The sequence below is a fragment of the Eptesicus fuscus genome, chromosome 12 (genome assembly GCF_027574615.1).
Source record: "Eptesicus fuscus isolate TK198812 chromosome 12, DD_ASM_mEF_20220401, whole genome shotgun sequence".
Classification (NCBI taxonomy): Eukaryota; Metazoa; Chordata; class Mammalia; order Chiroptera; family Vespertilionidae; genus Eptesicus; species Eptesicus fuscus.
Genome location: NC_072484.1, coordinates 83,034,220 through 83,052,463, shown reverse-complemented (window position 1 = coordinate 83,052,463; position 18,244 = coordinate 83,034,220). Strand labels below are relative to the sequence as shown.

Below are 18,244 nucleotides of genomic sequence, written 5' to 3'. Positions count from 1 at the left end.
CCTCTTGAAAACAGGAGCCCGGCCAGGGTCCTGGACAATTGGGAGCCTTTGGGATGAGAGCAGACGGACGAATGGCACTGGCACCCTTCCTCCCCCTCCGCCCTTCTCCCCGAGGTGGGCCGGCTGTCGGAGAACAGCCGTTTGCTTCCTGGCGGGTGGGGAGCGGGGCCGCGGTGCTGTAACCTTTGAGATGTCTGTAGGGGGAAGGCAGGATGAGGCAACCGCTGGTGGCGCCGGCGTTCTGAGGAGAGAGGACCCTGGACCTGTCGTGGGCGAGGCGTGGTGATGTTTGCGTTCCAGGGCTGCTGGCTCTAACTCCTGGGTCTGCTCTGTGCCCTTCATCTGCCCTCCTCAGCCTGGGCGAGGCCGCCGTTCCTGCCCACGCCCATCTCCCCTGGCTTCTCCATCCTCGGCCCTCTGCTCTGCTGGGACCTGGGGAGGGGGGCTCACAGGCCCCATCCGGCTGTTGGATTTTGGCAGAGAAATACCCCTTTACAACCCAGGGAGGGGCCTTGCAGAGGTGAGCTGGAGTGGAGACCCCTCCTTGCTCACCTGGCACTCCAGCCCCCTTGCGCCCTGGGAGTGGGGGGCACTGGAGGCAGTGGGCACCAGCTGTGTGCCTCTGTCCTGCTTCTCAGGTGTGTGCCTGTCCTGGAAGGCCACAATCGGGGGGGGGGGGGCCCTCTCCCCATTAGCCCCACCTCTGTGTGGGCACAGCCAGCCTCAGATGGCCTCCTTCTCACGCATGCCCGTGTTCTCAGTGGCATGGGGTGACCAGATCTCCAGGCCAGGCCAGATTTTTAGGTGAGGGAAGAATTTTCTCGCTGGCGCTTTGGGAATAGCGCTTGCCTTCCTGGTCTCGTGGTGGACTTCGAAGCCGGCGTCCAGAAAGGGGGACGCCTGAGGCACTGGCCTTGCCTCTCCTTCCTTCCTCTGTTTCCCCCTCATCGCTTTACTCCTTCAAATGAAGAATTTTTAAAGGGGAAAATTCTTCCCCTACCTGAAATCTGGCCTTGAGATCTGATCACCCCGTGTCGTTAAGACTCCGGCAAGAGCTTCATTCATGAGCCCCTGGTCTTCTAGAAGGGCCTGGTCTGTCCATTCATGACCGGGGTCCTCAAATGGCGCTTTGTGAGCGGCAGGGAGCTCCCTGCTCCGTGGCCCTCCCGAGTGCACGTGCAAACACCGGCAACGGCCTTCCCCGCACCCCCTCCCCCTCCCCCTCCCCCTTCCAGGGTCGACTTGATGCTTTAAGGGAAATGGGAAAGGGGGGCCGGGGGACAACCTTACAGGAATTTATTTTAGGCCGATTCAGCATTTTTTTTCTGGGATCGCTCCAAAAATTCCCTACACCGTAATAAAAAGAAAAAAAATGGTGAGCAGGCATCTGATTAGTTAGCTTTTTTACTACACAGCTTTTCTTTTTGATGCTTAAAAATGCGCAAATACCGTTTTAAAACAAGCCCCTGTGCAGTGTTCTGAGGAGGGAACATGCCGGAAAAGGCGATAAAGCGGAGGGAAGCGAACGAGGGCCGGTGAGCCCGCCCTTGGAGGAGGAGTGTGTGTCGGCAGCCGCGCTAGGAGCCACGCTGGGCTTCCGGGGCTCCGTCCCAGCGAACCAGGAGGCTCTTCTTGGTCCCGGGTCCTCGCCGCGAGGCCTGGGGAGAGAGACGCTTGTGCGCGTGGGCTCTGGGCCCAGTTCAGGGAACTGGGTTTCTCTGAAGATGATGCTGGGCGCTTCCCAGAAGTGAGCCCAAGTGACGGGGAATTTGGGGCGAAGGAGGAGACTCTCCGGATCTGCCACGCGGAGGCTGTGCCCGGCCGCCGCGTGCGTTCACGGGGCCTTAGCGGTTGCCGCTGTTGGTGCTCAGAGCCGGCCCGGGGCAGCGGGCGGGCAGCGGGCTGTGGGGTGACTGGGGGTCCCGTCCCGGTGCACCAGATCCGGGCACCCGGTGAGCTCTCAGGGGCCTCGTTCACACACAGGGGCTCCCCCACGCTGCCGTTGATCTGGGCCAGGCCAGTAACCTCAACAGAAAGAGGCTTTTTCCAGGGATGTCTGGCAGCAAATTGCTGGGTGGACTGGCAGGCCGCGCAGATGAAAGAGAAAACCCGCCAGAACGCTCCCCTCTCCCGCTCTCCCCTCCGGCGCTGGGCTGGGCTGGGCTGGGCTGGAGTCCAGCCGACCTCGGGCCCAGCCCCGCCCCAGCCCCTCCCGGCTTCCTCTGCCCCCCCAGAGGCCCGTGGGGCGACTCGGCCCCTACTTCTTGCCCCTGGGCCTGGCACGAGGGCAATGGATCCCAGGCCCCCACCCCACCACACCCCACTCTGCAGCTGCCCCTCCCTCCTAGCCGGGCCGGGGCCGGGTTTCGGGGGGCCGGGCTCCATGAAGCAGAGTATTGTAAGGCTCTGCTGAGGGTCTCCTGCCCCCCCCCACCCCCCCCGCCCCGTGGCCACCTTCCAGCCAGGTTTGTTGCCCGGAGTTGGGACAGTGAGGGAGAGCGACACTCCTCCTCCCCCCCCTCGGGCGGACACCCCCTCTTCCAGGAGAGGCGCCCCGCCAGCGCCCTGCACGCAGAGCCCTTATTTACGTGGCTGCTGTGGGTCTCTGTGTAGCCTTCAGGGCCGAGCTCCCTCGGCAAGAAAGTTCAAAGATTGCCAGCGCTCACGAGTTTATTAGCAGTTGATGGATCCTTTGCAGAAACAAGTTAATGCCTGATGAGTCACCTTCTGCTGGGAGCCCTTGTCCCTCTCTTGTTTTTCCATATGTTCCCATGTGTGCGCGTGCAAACACATACTCCAGTGTGCTCACGTTTGGGGGGACACACGGCCTCGCTCACACTGTGCTTTATGGGTGCCCGTGTGGGGGGTGGCCGGCCCGTGCTCTGGGCTGGTTTTCGGTGGGGTGGGGATTGAGGGAAAGGAACGGGCCTTCCGTTCCCCATTGTGTGGCTGTCGGGCAGGCATCTGAGGAGGCCAGGTGGGGTGTCTGCCGGAGACGGCCACGCAGGGTGTGTGCTTGGCTGCCTCCGTGGGTCAGAGGGCACATTATCCACTTACTCATGGGACACACCTCCACGAGAGACTGGCTGCTGCTGGAAAAAAAAGCTCCCGGGGCTCCCGGGTCCTAACGTGCCTGTCGACAGCGGACGGAGTTGTGTGCTGAGCTGCACGGGGGCAGCAGACGGAGTGGGGGGGCGGGGGGCAGCCCTCCTCCACCCCGTGGCCACGCTGCAACAACCCCTCTATTCTCCAAGCCCAGTTGTTCCAAAATCAAAAAGGCCAAGCCACACCGAGACACCTCACAGCCAACCCCTCTTTCCTGTCCTAAGCCTTTGCCTCCTGCCCCCCACCCCCACCCCTCTCCCCATTTTTGTTAACAAATACAAGACTTCCGGTCTCCGCCCTGCCACCACAAACCGCAGCCTCGTTCCTGCAGCCCGGCCTGGCTGGGGAGATTTATGGCTCCCAGTCTGAGGCCTGCCCCGCGGCTCCGGCTGAAGGAGGAGTCGGAATGCCAGCTGCCAAGGGCTCCCTTTCCTTCCACACATCCCCCTGTAAAGAGCTTCGTGTGCCGGGTTAGGAAAATCGCCTTACCAGGATCTCCCCGGCCTCTCCCCGGCTGCTGCCTGCGGGAAGAGGCACTTCTGGGACGGCTGGGGTGGGGCCTGCAGGGGCGGGAGGAAGGAGGGGGCAGGCCGGGCGCCTAGATGCTGCTGGGAGGGAGGGAAGGAGGAAGGGAGGGGAGAAGGGGTGTGAGCGGAGAAGGGCACTTTGAGGGTGGCCGTGCCCCGTTCAGACACACCATCTTCTGACGGCTGGAGGGAGCTGCGTTAAGGGGGTCGGGGTGAGCTGGACCTGTCCTGGGTTGTGATGTGGCATTTTGGCGGGAATCCACCCTTGGCTTCCTGCTGACGGACACCCAGGGTTGTTTTTCTGTTAGGGAGGTTCTTTTGCCCCAAAACACACCTCCATTTACATTTTTACCAGACAGCTCTTCTGCCCAAAGCTCTGATCGGAGAACTTTGTGACAGTCTCAGAGACCATGGAGCACAGGGGCCTGGAGCCTGGAGGCCTGGGACTGGCTGTGTCAATGCTCCGGGCCCGAGCAACAAGCTTTCTGAGGCCCAGGTGTCTCATCAGGATGGCACTGGCCTTCAGGAGGCCGTCAGCTTACAGAACGAATTCCAGGCCATCTGCAAGGCCTTTTGTGGCTTTTAACACCAGGACCAGCCACGTTAGCAGGGGCCCCCCTGGCCTCTGAGCGCCCAGGGATGGGGCCTCCTGAGGCCAGGGGGGCGCACGTACTGGTGTCTGGGTCCCTGACAGGATGGGGAAGGGGTGGGATGAGGTGCGCCCAGCGAAGCCCCCTGCTTAATTAAAGGCAGGACACTTCTACCAGAGAGGGTCAGGATTGCCGGCCCCAGTGGCAGGACTGGAACCGATAGGACACCCGGCACCACTAGCATCTCCTCCTGCCCTGTGCCGAGAGCCCAGCTGGCTGTGGGTGCGTGGGGATGCGCCTGGGTGCGCGCGCGCGTGCGCCGATTCCGGGAGGAAGAGGAGCGCCCCGCCCCCACCAACCACGCCTGCCGCTTTGTCTTGCAGATTCCCAACTTCTCCTGGAGCCTGGGGATCGGTCACACTGGTGCGTGGTGGCATACTGGGAGGAGAAGACGCGCGTGGGGCGGCTCTACTGCGTCCAGGAGCCCTCCCTGGACATCTTCTACGATCTACCTCAGGGGAACGGCTTTTGCCTCGGACAGCTCAATTCGGACAACAAGAGCCAGCTGGTGCAGAAAGTGCGGAGCAAGATCGGCTGCGGCATCCAGCTCACGCGGGAGGTGGACGGCGTGTGGGTGTACAACCGCAGCAGCTACCCCATCTTCATCAAGTCGGCCACACTGGACAACCCGGACTCCAGGACGCTGCTGGTGCACAAAGTGTTCCCCGGCTTCTCCATCAAGGCCTTCGACTACGAGAAGGCGTACAGCCTGCGGCGGCCCAACGACCACGAGTTCACGCAGCAGCCGTGGACCGGCTTCACCGTGCAGATCAGCTTCGTGAAGGGCTGGGGCCAGTGCTACACCCGCCAGTTCATCAGCAGCTGCCCGTGCTGGCTGGAGGTCATCTTCAACAGCCGGTAGCCACTCGCGGGCGAGGACAGAGCGAGCCGGGCCGGCCCAGTCCAAACTACCTTGCTGCTAATACTTTCCTCCTGAGTGCTTGCTTTTCATGCAAAACTCTCTGGTCATTGTTCTCCTCTCCCCCCCGCCCCCCCCTCTTGTCATTCTTGTTTATGTTCCGTTTTGTTTTGTTCTTTGAGAAATAGCTTATGAAGAGAATCGTTGGGGTCTTTTTTTGGCGGGGGGTGGGCGGGGCGAATCGTACTGTTGGCAGGACGCCCCCGTGTGAAAAGGGGAAGCAAAAACCAGTTCCCCCTGAACACAGTGTATGAACGGGGAGCAGCCCCTAACTTTGGGGGTCATCGTTTCACTTGTCGGAGTGGGTACGTGGACAGGTGTGTGTGTGTGTCTGTGTGCGCGCACGCCCGCGAGCTCTGTGCTGCTTAGTGACGTCTCCAGCTGAGAGGTTTGTGCTCCCCGCGGTGTCTCCCTCGCCCTCTGGGCATGCTCAGTGGGGCAGGGACGGTACCCAGGCAGCCCGCGCCCCGTGTCCCAGCCGTTGCCAGAAGCAAGGCTCTGCCCCCCGCCAGGGAAGCCCCCGCCCCACCCTCCCCTTCGAAGGACCCAGGCCTGTCACTAGGCTTCTTAGGAACAACGCTGCCCGAGGCCGACCCGGAATCGGTTGTTTTCAAGTTTGTCTTAGCGCCCCCCCCCCCCAGCCCCCCCCCCCCTGCCATTGTCTTCCCTCTTTGGCACCTGCTCCTGGATGTGTCTGAGCTACAGCATTGCTCACCTGGTGCCCTCTCAGGCCCTCCGCCTCTCCCCCGCCCCGGACCCCTCAGGTTTCCCCCGGACTCAGAAAGCCAGCTCGGCGCTTTCCCTGCGGCCTGTGCTGAGCTCTGCTGTTAGACCAGCGAGGGGAGCGCCCCCTTCCCACCAAGGATTCGGTCCGTCGTAACCCAAGGTACCGTCCTGGACTGACGCCTAACTCTCCTTTCGTTCTCTCCTCCGACTCATACACTCGTATGACGTGTTGACACTGCTCTTAGCTCAATGAGCATGTTTAGACTTTAACATAAGCTATTTTTCTAACTACAAAGGTTTAAGTGAACAAGAGAAGCATTCTCATTGGAAATTTAGCATTGTAGTGCTTTTGAGAGAAAGGACTCCTGGAAAAAAAAAACAAAACAAAAAAAACCCCTGAGATTTATTAGAGAAAAAAATGTATTTTATGTTATATATAAATATATTATTACTTGTAAATATAAAGACGTTTTATAAGCATCATTATTTATGTATTGTGCAATGTGTATAAACAAGAAAAATAAAGAAAAGATGCACTTTGCTTTAATATAAATGCAAATAACAAATGCCAAATTAAAAAAAAAAAGATAAACACAAGATTGGTGTTTTTTTCTATGGGTGTTATCACCTGGCTGAATGTTTTTCTAAAGGAGTTTATGTTCCATTAAACAATTTTTAAAATGTATACTTGATTCCATGTTGTCCTCCAGCTCCTTTGTCTTACGATGATGGGGTATGTGGGGGGAGGGGTGTCAGGAGCCTGGGACAGTTGGGGTCTCCCTGGCCCAGCGCTTGGTAGGGGAGGGGGACCCGGAAAGGGATGTCCAGAACAGCCTGCCTCTCCGTGGTCAGTTCTGTGTGTAGAAAGACCCGGAGCTACACAGACACCCTCTTCGGCGGGGACCCTCGGGTGTAGCCGGCTGCGTGCCCTGAGTGTGTCATGGGGTCAACCCCAGGAAGCTCGGAGTTACAGAAGCGATTTTTTCCCCAAAGCGTGAAAGAATTGAGAAAAGGGTTTTATTCTGGGTTGGAGGTTGCGTTGGGAGATGGGTATGGTCTCAGGAACCCGGGTCCATCCCTTCCTGCTTGCTCAAGGTCACTGCCCCCCTGATTCCAGGACAGGTTCTCCGAGGGACGAGGGACGCAGCTCTGGGAGGAAGCGGAGGGGAGGCTGAGAGTTGGTGCTGGGCGGACGGGTGGGCCACCTCCCCAGTCCCGGGCCAGGCACTCCAGGAAGTGGAGGGACCTCAGCCCCGTCCTGCTCTAGTCTCCTTCCCCATCCACTGGAACTCCAGGGACAGGTCAGTCCCCTGGCCCAGCCCAGCCCCGATGGCACTCGCTGGTAAAGTGCCCCTGTGGTACTTGACCTGGGGTTTCCGTGGGTGATCTGAGCCATGATTTAGATTCAGACTTGCAGGAGGTGGGCACTGTATAACCCATGGGCACAGAGAATAGGGCGGGGAAGGCCTGGGAGGTGCAGGCATGGGGTCAATGGGAAAGGGACAAAGGCGACGTCTGTAATACTTTCCAAAAATAAAGATGAATTAAAAAACAACAAAAAACAAAAGATGGTCACCAACCAGGAGTTGTGTAGGTACCTGTTGGAGCTCTTAAACCTTGGATCCAGGAGGGGTGTCTGAAGGGGCTGGGGGTTAAGATTTTGGGTATCATAATCTGGTAGAATTTCAATAAGCCTTTTTTGGATGGCCAAAGTAAGAAAGGCCAATTTTTCATTTTGCCAAATCCTGACACAGCAGTACCTCCTCCTGGCACCGCCATTTCATTCAAGGGACTGCTAATACAGCTATGTGGTAAGAAATACTAACACCTGTCCATCATAGAGCCAAATGGCCAACTGGGCCAGCTGGTTCGTTGAGGTGATGGGGAGCTCACTACCTATCAAAAAGAACATTTTGCTTTTTTTCTCGGCTGAACTGAAACCTACCTTCATTTATTCTAGTTCTGTGACCCAGAATAAGCCCAATCCCCACCTCTGGAACACGCCCGAGGAGGGCTCTTAATTACCACCAGTGCGGAGGGGCGGGGGGGGCGGAGGGGCGGAGGGGCAGGCGGGAGGGGCCCGGCTGGGAGCTGTCAAAGGCCTTTCAGTGTGCTCCGACTTGCACCAGCATGCCTGGAAGCTGCGTAATGATAGCCACCACCTACTGAGTCTTTACTGGGTGCAGGGCAGGGTGCTCCCCGTTGAAGGGGATTCTTCCTCTTAGCTCCCTCTGCAAAAATGGAGGCTGCTTTGCCCTGACCGGTGTGGCTCAGTGGATAGAGCGTCGGCCTGTGGACTCCAGGGTCCCAGGTTCGATTCCGGTCAAGGGCATGTACCTTGGTTGTGAGCACATCCCCAGTGGGGAGTGTGCAGGAGGCAGCCGATCGATGTTTCTCTCTCATCGATGTTTCTAACGCTCTCTCCCTCTCCCTTCCTCTCTGTAAAAAAATCAATAAAATATACTTCTAAAAAAAAATGGAGGCTGCTTTGAGAGGTTAAAAGACTTGCCTACGGTCACTCAGGAGGAAATGCTGAAGGAGGCCAGGGTCTGACGCTTATGTAGGCATGGTTATTCATGGACTCAGGCGGGCGCCAGCCCCACAGCTCCTCAAAGTCAGGACAATATGAGCCACCACGCTGCCGCCTGGCCTGCCGCCTGGGCGGGGCCTCGGGTTCGGAGGCAGGAGCCATGGTGGCAGCGCTTCTAAGCCCTCCTGCTACCCAGATTTGGGATTTGACATTCAGCCTCAAGAGGTCAGAACTGGGGTGCGGGCGTGTGGGTCCCGGGGGAGGGGGTGGCTGGCTCTGGGTGGGCAGGGAAAGAGGACCGCTTAGGAAAAGCCAGGTGTGGCTGGTGGCCCACACTCCTCTCCTGGCTCAGGGACTTCACCTGAGCGCCTTCCAGGTGCCAGGACTGCGCCTCGGGGCAGCCTGCCCTCGGTGGCCTGGAGGGGGGACAGGACCACACCCAGGGTGGTCTCCAGCAGCACAGGGAGAGGGGTGTGCCCGGGCCACCGGCCTCATGGAGGAGGCGGCTCCCAGCCCAGGTGGAGTTTGGATTAGTGAGGGGAGAGAAGGTGCCCAGAGTTTTCCTGCCACCTGGCTCTCCCGCTTCGTATTTCAGCGCACCCCTTCTATTTGGGGGTGTCCCTGGGCAGCCGGCACCACTCAGGTGGCTGATCTCCCCTCACCTGGGCGTGTCTCAGCTGCCCTAACCAGAAACCTGGATTCTCCCATCTCTGCCTCATCCCCAGTCATAAAATAGAAAACCAAATCCCGCCCACCCTGCCTCATTTAATCCGTCGTTATAATATTAAATATCGCCCTCGTGTTTCCTTTCTCCATCCCTAGAACGACTTCGTCCAGGGACTTCTCACATCTCCCTGACTCTCGTCTCCTCCCAAAGGCCTTTCAGCCCCTCCCTCGGCCAACCTCACCTTTAACCCCACACACACCCCGCCCCCCTTGCACAGAGGGTGACTTCACTTCCCCGCCCTGAACACGCCTTGCTCACGTGCCTCCAAGCAAGTGCTTTCCGGTTCCTTTAATTGGCTGTCTCCTTATCCTTCGGGTGGCAACTTGGGCCACACCTCCTCCAGGGAGCCTGCCCCATGGAGATATCAGTGGTGTAGGATTCTGCCTCCCCTCCTGAACCCTAGGTTCTTGGTACTCTGGGGTCTCAGCTGGGGCCCCAGGTAGGATCTGCTGGCGCAGTGCTCAGGCAGGGCTTGTCCCATAAAGGAGGGAGCGGGGCAGCCCTGTGGGTTTAGCTTGGGCTGGGAATAATAATAATGGCCAGCACTGATTGTTTTCTGACTTTGTGCTGGGCAGTGTCCCAAGCCCTTTGCCGTGGGCTGGTCCATTTAAACCTGACAGCCACCCTAAAGCAAATAGCATTATCTTTAGCCCCATTCTACAGATAAAGAAACTGAGGTTGAAAGAGTTGCCCGAGGTCCCCCAGCTGGTGGCATCAGATGTCATCACCCCCGTGTTATCTAATCTCTGTGGGCGGGCCTGGGTCTCGGGCTGGCTGACTTCGTGGGCACATGTTTTCTCTAAAACAAGTTCTGGTTGGGAAAGACCAAGCTGGTCCGATGGCTGAACCACTGAAGCAACGCCCGACAGCTGTGCAGTTTGGAGGCTCCAAGGGCCTCCCAAGCGTTTGCGGGAGGAAGCAGGCAGGGCGCAGCAGGAAGCAGGCAGGGCGCAGCAGACCCTCCAACCGGTGAGGGGCTGACCCGGGGCAGCTGCACCCTGTCTGTGCACGAGGCCCAAGCTGCACCCAAGTCCACAGCAAACACGGACTCCCGAGGGGTGGGTCAGACCCCTCACCCAGCCGCTTTGTGTCAGCCTGTGTTGTCGGTGCTACAGTGTTACAACAGCCACTGACTGACCAGTGTGGGCAGGTGGGTCGAGGGTCTGCCGTGACCGAGGACATGAGACACGGGCGTGGGTTGTGCCGTCACACAGACCAGGGTTTGAGGACTGTCGCCTCTTGCGGAAGTCACTTAACCTCTCTGGACCTCAATTTCTGCAGAATGGGCATCACTCCTGCCTCATGGGACCAAGAGGCGGGTTAGGGAGAAAATACACCTGGAGAGCGGGCCGCAGGAGAATGAGGTTGGACTGCGTGGGACGGTTTACGCCGGACCATCCTGACTACAAAGATGGCCTGTCACTGTTTAACCTTCTCGAGGCTCAATCGGGCATCAGGGGTTAGGAATCCCCAACCTTCTTTCCCCTTACAGGGCAGCCGGAGCACAGTGCCCCTCCTCCCCTCCCCCCTGTTGGAAGTGAGCTGAGAGAAGAGTCAATGAAGCCAATTGGCAGTGGAGGGGGGTCTATATTGGGGTGACCCCCTTCCTGCTCAGAATGTCAGCAAACCACTGAGACCAGGCCAGAGAGGAAGTCCAGAGAGGAAGGCGAGGCCCTCAGTGTTGTAGGCACCAGGAGTCTGACCCGTGGGGTCAGACCAAACCTGGGTTCGGCAACCTCGGTACTTGGTTTCTGGCTCGGAAAGAATTCAGAGCCAAGACCCAAATGTAAGAGGACATTTATTGGGTAAGTTGCAGAGGTAGAAGAAGCAATTCCTAGAAGAAATGGGCTCAGCAAACAGGTTCTAGCGGTAAAGGAAGGCCTTGGAGCTTGGGAGTGAGGAAGCTGATGGGAAGGTGCCTGGCGGGGGAGGGGCAGGGAAAGGCCTGGGCGTGCTCCCTGGAGGGAGAGCCCCTGGGTCCTCCATCCTAAGGGTTTTGTTTTGTTTTTTAAATATATTTCTTTATTGACATTGGAGAGGAAGGGAGAGGGAGAAAGAGATAGAAACATCAATGATGAGAGAGAATCATTGATCAGCTGCCTCCTGCACGCCCCCACATGTGCCCGTGGCCGGAATCGAACCTGGGACCCTTCAGTCTGCAGGCTGATGCTCTATCCACTGAGCCAAACCCGAGTGATGGCATCGTAAGTGTTTTTTTGTTTTGTTTTGTTTTTTTTTAAAAAAATATATTTCTTTATTGATTTCAGAGAGGAAGGGAGAGGTAGGGAGGGAGAGAGAGAGAGAGAGAGAGAGAAACATCAATGATGAGAGAGAATCATTGATCAGCTGCTTCCAGCACATCCCCTACTGGGGATCGAGCCCACAACCCAAGCATGTGCCCTTGGCTGGAATCGAACCTGGGACCCTTCAGTCTGCAGGCCGATGCTCTATCCACTGAGCCAAACCGAGTGATGGCATCCTAAGGGCTTTAAGGGGGCGATTTCAGGCGGTAGACTAAGCTGCAGCTGTCCAGGTGTGTCCTTTTGGGGCTGGGGTCTCCACTGATTGATTGGCGGGCGCCAGGGCAGGGGGGTCATCATTCCACTCAGCTGGTCCTGACCTCAGCTGTGGCTGGTTCTGTTGCTTATCTGGGCCTGGATGCTATCTCTAGGGAGGAAAGGTCAGGGGGTCCAAACCACATGACTGGCGATATGCTAGGGGGGAAGTCACCCCAGGGGCGAGGTCCCACCCTACAGCTGATTGCTAGGCACCTGGGTCTTTCCATCCTGATGACCTTCTGTGCCTGGCCCATCGCCCTTGCTCTGCTCATGTCTGTCTAACTGCCTACAGCAGCAGTAACCAGGACAGGAGGACTGGGGAGCCCTCGCCAGGGAGGAGGGGGCGTGCCACTGAGCGGGGAGCAGCCTGCTCAGCCCGGGTTTCCTGGCGCTGGAGCAGCAGGCCCGAGCTGCCAGCTCAGCAGGTTTTCCAACCAGAAATGCCCCCTCTCTTTCTGAAAGTAATGATTTTCTAAAAATGGATTCCTTCCCCTCCCCCCGCTGCAATTAATCTACTAGAACACCAAGTGGCCGCTGGAGGAGGCCCCTTGTGAGTTTGGACCAGTGCACGCCTTTGATTAATTCAGGGACGATTTACCGGCTTTGGGAGGGGGGGAGCGGGGGGTGGATGAGGGCACTCGGCCTGTGTGCAGGCCAGGCCAGGCTCACCGCTGGGTCTGCTTGGGGCCCGTCAGAGCCTCAGAGACCAGGAGAGCTGGGAGCCTCTTTCCAGGGAGCCTGGATGATGAGCCCTCCTCAGGGTGGAGAGTGCAGGATCTCAGACCCCGCTCCACGGTCACCCCGTGGGCATGTGTGTCCTGGGCCTTGATTTACACTCTGGGAGCTGCCCTTTCAGTAGAAGCCGAAGGGGGAGAAAGGATGTGATTGTTTTACCCTGAGACAAGCCCACGTATATGTCAGGTAGTGGATGCAAACGTGAATTGTCCGCTTGGAGGCTGTGTCCTTGCCCCCAGCGCTGCTCTCCGGGTGGTCCCAGGCCATGTGGGCACTTCGGTGGGAAATCTGAGATGCAGTCTATGCCTTGGATGTATTTATTTACTTTATTTTTTAAAGTAATCTTTTTTAAAAATACATTTTATTGATTTTTTTACAGGAGGAAGGGAGAGGGATAGAGAGTTAGAAACACCTACTGGGTAAGTGCCCACAACCAAGGTACATGCCCCAGACCGGAATCGAACCTGGGACCCTTGAGTCCACAGGCTGACGCTCTATCCACTGAGCCAAACCGGTTAGGGCTATGCCTTGGGACACAGAGGCATGGAGGGTCTCTTAAGGCTCCATTGAATCAGAAAGAAATATGGCTAATTGGTAGTTAACAATATTACACCAGATCTCAGCGCCGCAGAGAGCCTGATCACACACACTCTCCTAATGAGCCTGGATGGAGCTCTGATGATCCCATTCTAGAAGAAACTCCTCAAAGAGACCCATGACTTACTTGACTACCTAGCCAAGAGGTGGCCAAGCCACACCTGGCCGCCCTCCTTAAGCCTACACCGGGGTTTTTAAATCCGAAGCACGCCTCATCTGCTCTGTCCAATGACCCTTTCAAACCCCTCTTCCTCCACTTGGCATTCCAGATCCTGGCAACACCAAATGTCTGTGGCAGAGGCATTTCATTCCAGGGAGTTGCCACGTGTGCCTGCCATTTCCCAGCCTCCATTGCATTTTGTTTAGGGTTAGAGGACTAGTTCTGACCAATGGGCTTTGAGTCGAAGTTGCCCCTGGCCCCTCTGGGCTAAAGCGTTGAAGAACTGGTGGGCACCGTGATCCAGCTCCCTCTCCCTCTGCCACAGGGACCTGGGAGATGTTTTGAAATGACGAGGCAGACGATGAAAACAGCCTGGATCCCGCATCACCGCCCTGGAAAGTCGCTGGGTCCGCCGCAGACTTGGTGTGAAAGTGCACCTTGTGCGACACCGGACTGCGATTTGGTGGCTCGCCTCTCTAGCTGCACCCCTGGCCCACTCCACACACTCAGGTGCCTGACCCCATCTGTCTTGCTTTCTCCTTGTTATGGAGCTTGGTCTTGTATCTGCAGCATGACTGGAGCTGCCTGCGGTCAGGCACCAGCTCTCACACCTGAGTCTTGCACCGCACAGAGCCCAGCTCTGGCTCAGAGCAGGTGCCTAGTCATCACCTGCTAGAAGGGCCAGGAACCAGATGCAGCCCCGGGAGGATTATTGGGGTGCCCTCCAAGGGCACAGCCTCCCCTCTCTCACCCCCTACAAGGCATGAGCAGCCCCTCCCCAACCTCCTCCTCAAACCACCCATCTCCACAGGAGCAAGTCACAGCCACGGCCCAGCAGTGTCAACTGAGACCCAGCCACGGCCAGTGTCCTCCAGGTTCCTCCCTCGGCCAAGGAGAGAGGTCCAGAGCGCAGCTCTGGCTCCGCTGAACACGAGTGCCCGTCGTCAGATAACCTTCCCAGAACATCACTCTTCCTATGCTGCTGGGCTTCCCCATAGCACTGTTGGACTTCATATGAATTGTATTATATACACATTTTTAAAAAAAAGTACTTTTTAAATTGATTTCAGAGAGGAAAAGAGAGGGAGAGATAGAAACATCAATGATGAGAGAGAATCATTGATCGGCTGCCTCCTGCATGCCCCTACACTGGGGATTGAGCCCACAATCTGGGCATGTGCCATGACCGGGAATCTAACCATGACCTCCTGGTTTCATAGGTCGATGCTCAACCACTGAGACATGCCAGCCGGGCGTATTGTATACACACTTAACATTTTATTATATACTAGAGGTCTGGTGCATGAAATTCATGCAAGAGTAGACCTTCCTTCCCCCGGCTGCCTGCACCGGCTTCCCTCTGGCCACCGGGACGTGGATTTCCCTCACAGAGGGAGGCCCCACCCACCCGCCACAGCCCAACAGTCGGTGGCCTGGGCCTCCCTCTGTGGAGAGATCTTAGGGCGATGGCAGGGCCCCTGACCAAGTGCATCGCACCCGCCTTGCTGGCTTGGTGCCAGTGGGTTTCATAGCGTGGTCCTGGGTGGTGGTCCGGATGCTGGTCTGGATGGTCATCTGCTGTCCGGTCAATTTGCATATTACGCTTTTTATTATATAGGATCTCCTTGTTGGTCTAGGCTATTGCCTGACTCCTCCAGCACAGGGTGAGCTTTGATAGCAGGGACTCTGCTCTGGTCACTGCCATATCCCCAGCACCTAGAATAGTCCCCAGCACATAGTAACTTAACGTTCCAACTGAAATATACACATTCAAGTTCCAAGTGAATTTAGTTTTCCCCAAGAAAAGTGAGTTTGCACTTTCTTTGTGCTATTTGTGAAAAGACACAGTGCATTTTGTATTTCCCCCCAGAAGGTGAATGCAAAACCTTGTCTCTCAGGTGATGGTAGCAACGAAACCACCACCGCAGTCATAACAATTCAACGCCTGCGTGTACTGAAGGCCAAGTATGCCAGGCACTCTCTGCAAGGCCTTTGGTGTTGTCTCGAAGGTTAGGGTTGCCATTAGCCCATTTTACAGGTGAGGAAGCAGAGGCCCAGAAAGGGGGGCAGAGCGGGAGCCAGGTCTGCCTAACGCTGCAGCTCTTGCTCAGACCCCTGAGCCCCCGTGGGCAGCTTCATAGGAACAAATTCTGTCCCAAGGTTGAGATGTAGCCCAGGGCCCAGGGCCCACTAAGGCAAAGTTGTCTTTGCCTGGAGCCTGGCTCTGTGCCAGGCTGTCCTGTTCCATTGGGGTCTGGAATCTGTGCTACGTCTGAGCCTTGTGTCACCAGCATCAGATCTTCCACGGACACTCGGCAGCCTGGGGAATGGCAGTGCCCGGGAGACGGCCCGGGAGACTTGTCCCGGAGGCCCTGCTCAGGGTAATTCCAGAGCTGGAAAGAATTCTGGGAATAAAAACAAAGACAGGAGCAGGATGCCAGCCGGAGGGAACGGAACGGTGTAGGGTGATAGTGGGGCAATCAGGACGGAGAATTTTATTTATACAGGTTTTTTTTTTCTTTTCAAATTTAAAAAATACTGAATGTATAAATCAAAAGTAAAAGTTATCCTTAATATCATTGTTGTAAGCGGGGAGAAGGGCACCAGAAGTCTGACCTGTGGGGTCAGACCAAACCTGGGTTCAGCCGCCTCGGACCGTAGGTTCTGGCTCGGAAAGAATTCAGGCCAGATCCGAACGCCATGCCCTGTGCTAAGGATTTTATTGACATAATCCAGTGACGTGCCGAACCCAAAGCCCCTCTGCCCGTGCTCACGTGTGGTAGTCTGAGCAGGGACTGGGATAAACAAGGACTCGGAGGCGGAAACGCAATCAGCAGGACGTCTGTTAATGCCGACTTGCCTGAGTGTCGCCTGGACTCTCTACCTGACTCGGGGAATTCTTTTTACTTCGCTGAGAGGCTGGCTGAAGAGCAAGAGGCCTGCTCCCCCAGCCTCCCTCGTCGCCAGGTCCCGGCGTGCGACCTGGGCTGGCCCGTCAATGCCCTCGCTCTGGTCTCACAGGCAGGACGTGGGGACAGAGAGGCAGGAGGCAGGAGGCTCCTGGGGGTGCGCAGTGCCACACCCCGTTTCTGAGGAACAGCAGAGCCCAGGGTTCGGTGTCCAGGGCTGGTGTCAGTGGGGGTGAGCGGGAGAGCCATCTGGTGTTCCAGGGGGGCTGGTGGGTTCTCCAGAGGCCAGCTCTGTGGAGTGGCTCGGGCAGCCGCCCTGCCACAGAGCTCTCTGGCTCGCTGCTGATGCTGTGACTTACCCAGGACGCTGCCAGAATAATGTTCTGTAGTTCAAAGCTACGAAGACTGACCGTGGGTCAGAGAGGCCAGGAGGGGCAGAGGGCATGGATGCTGCAAAGCCAGCCCGCTGGAGCCTGGGGGTCTCTGTCCCTCTCGATGGTGATGATGGCCATGGGGTCCCCCCCACCCCATGGTCACTCGGGTCCTAAGCAGGTGGAGGCCACCCAGCAGGGGCAGAGTGGTACTTACAGAAGCCCTTGGGGATGTTCCAGGAGGACCCAGGAATGCAGGAGGCCGTCACGAGACATCCCTCCATCCTGAGAGCATGCAGTTTTTTTTTTAAAAAAATTCTTTATTGTTGAAAGTACCCTTTTTTCCCCATTGACCCCCCTCCCCCGCCCCAGGCCTTCAGCACCCCATTGTCTGTGTCCATGGGCCATGCATCTATGCATACAAGGTCTTTGGTTGGTTACCTCCCACCCTCTCTGCCTTCCCTCTGAGATTCCCCACTCTGTTCCATGCTTCCATGTCTCTGGATCCACTCCGTCCATCAGTTTATTTTGTTACTTAGATTCCACATGTCAATGCGATCACGTGATACTTGTCTTTCTCTGACTGACTTATTTCACTGAGCGTGATACCTGAGAGCATGCAGTGCTAAAGCCAGGGCCGCCCTTTAGAGCAGCCGGGGTCTGGCCCGTGGTCGGGAGGATGGGGTCTCACTTTGCGGCAAACAAGTAACTGTGTGGCTTGGGCAAGTCACTCCTTTTTCCTGGGCCTCAGTGCCCTCGCCTGGTTCTCTGGGTGTGGACAGAGACACGGAATGGCCTGCTCCTGACCCAGTACTTCCAGTATGACAGCAGGTCCCTGCCCTACACGCAGTAGGTGCTCAGAAAGTGTGGTTGACATCACCAGGGAACGGCGGGCCCAGTGGAGGGTGTGGCTGGGGTCTGGGGAGCTTTTCCTGGGGACTCAAGATCTTCCTCTCCTTGGTCTCCACTGGGGGGGCGGGGGGGAGGCCCAGCAGTGCTCCAAGGCACGCAGCAGGCACGTTCTGGGGAGCCATCCCCGAGCCTCGCCCCATCTGGCTAGAGGAGGCCCCGTCTCCAGCCCCTTTCCCTTGAACTGGAGCCAGGAGGTCCTCACGCATTACTCACTGGCGGGGCGGCCCTGGCCCAGGGCCAAGGCAAACAGGCCTCCAGCTGGCCTGGGGGTGGGGAGGGGGGAGCTGGTCTGCCAGGCTTGGGAGCGGGGAGGCACCCATCCATGCCCCGCCCCTGCTTCAGCCAGCCTGCTGTGCCCCCTGCCAGCCCAGCCCCAGCCCAGCCGAGAGGTCAGGCCTTGGCCCAGCCTCCGCCAGGGTTGGGTCCGGCAGTCCCTGTGGAGCTGGTGCTGCCGAGGGCTCCCTCTCTCCAAGGGAGAAGCCACCAGTGCTTCCCCTGTGGCCAATGCAGTGGCTTCACCTGCCACTGACCAGCCCCCGGGACAGCGGAGGAGGAGGAGGGAGCCACGGCCCCCAGACCTGCATCTCAGGGCAGCACCATCGGCAGCAGTGACGGGCGATAATGTGTTACGTCCACCAAACGGGGTGCGTTCGAAGGCGTGCAGGGAAGGGGCAGACCACGCGTGACAGGGAGACTTCCTGGAGGAAGTGGGGCCTGACAGGGCCTCGTACAGCCTCGATGGAGGGTTGTGCAGTGGGCGTGGGTCTCAGAATGGGATGGGCCTGAAGGCGGGGGTGGGGGTGGGGTGGGGTAGAGTG

General features: G+C 57.6%; 1 protein-coding gene across 6 annotated transcripts in view; it reads left to right on the top strand.

Moving 5' to 3' along the window:
- Nucleotides 1-5,832, top strand: part of SMAD7 (SMAD family member 7) — a 31,889-nt gene extending 26,057 nt beyond the window's left edge. For all 6 annotated transcript variants that reach the window (XM_054723747.1, XM_028155633.2, XM_008148269.3 and 3 more), the window contains one exon: nucleotides 4,606-5,832. In XM_054723747.1, coding sequence (XP_054579722.1) covers nucleotides 4,606-5,144 — 539 coding nt within the window. In that variant the 3' untranslated portion in view covers nucleotides 5,145-5,832. The remainder of the gene's footprint in view (nucleotides 1-4,605) is intronic.
- The last annotated feature ends 12,412 nt before the right edge of the window (nucleotides 5,833-18,244 follow it).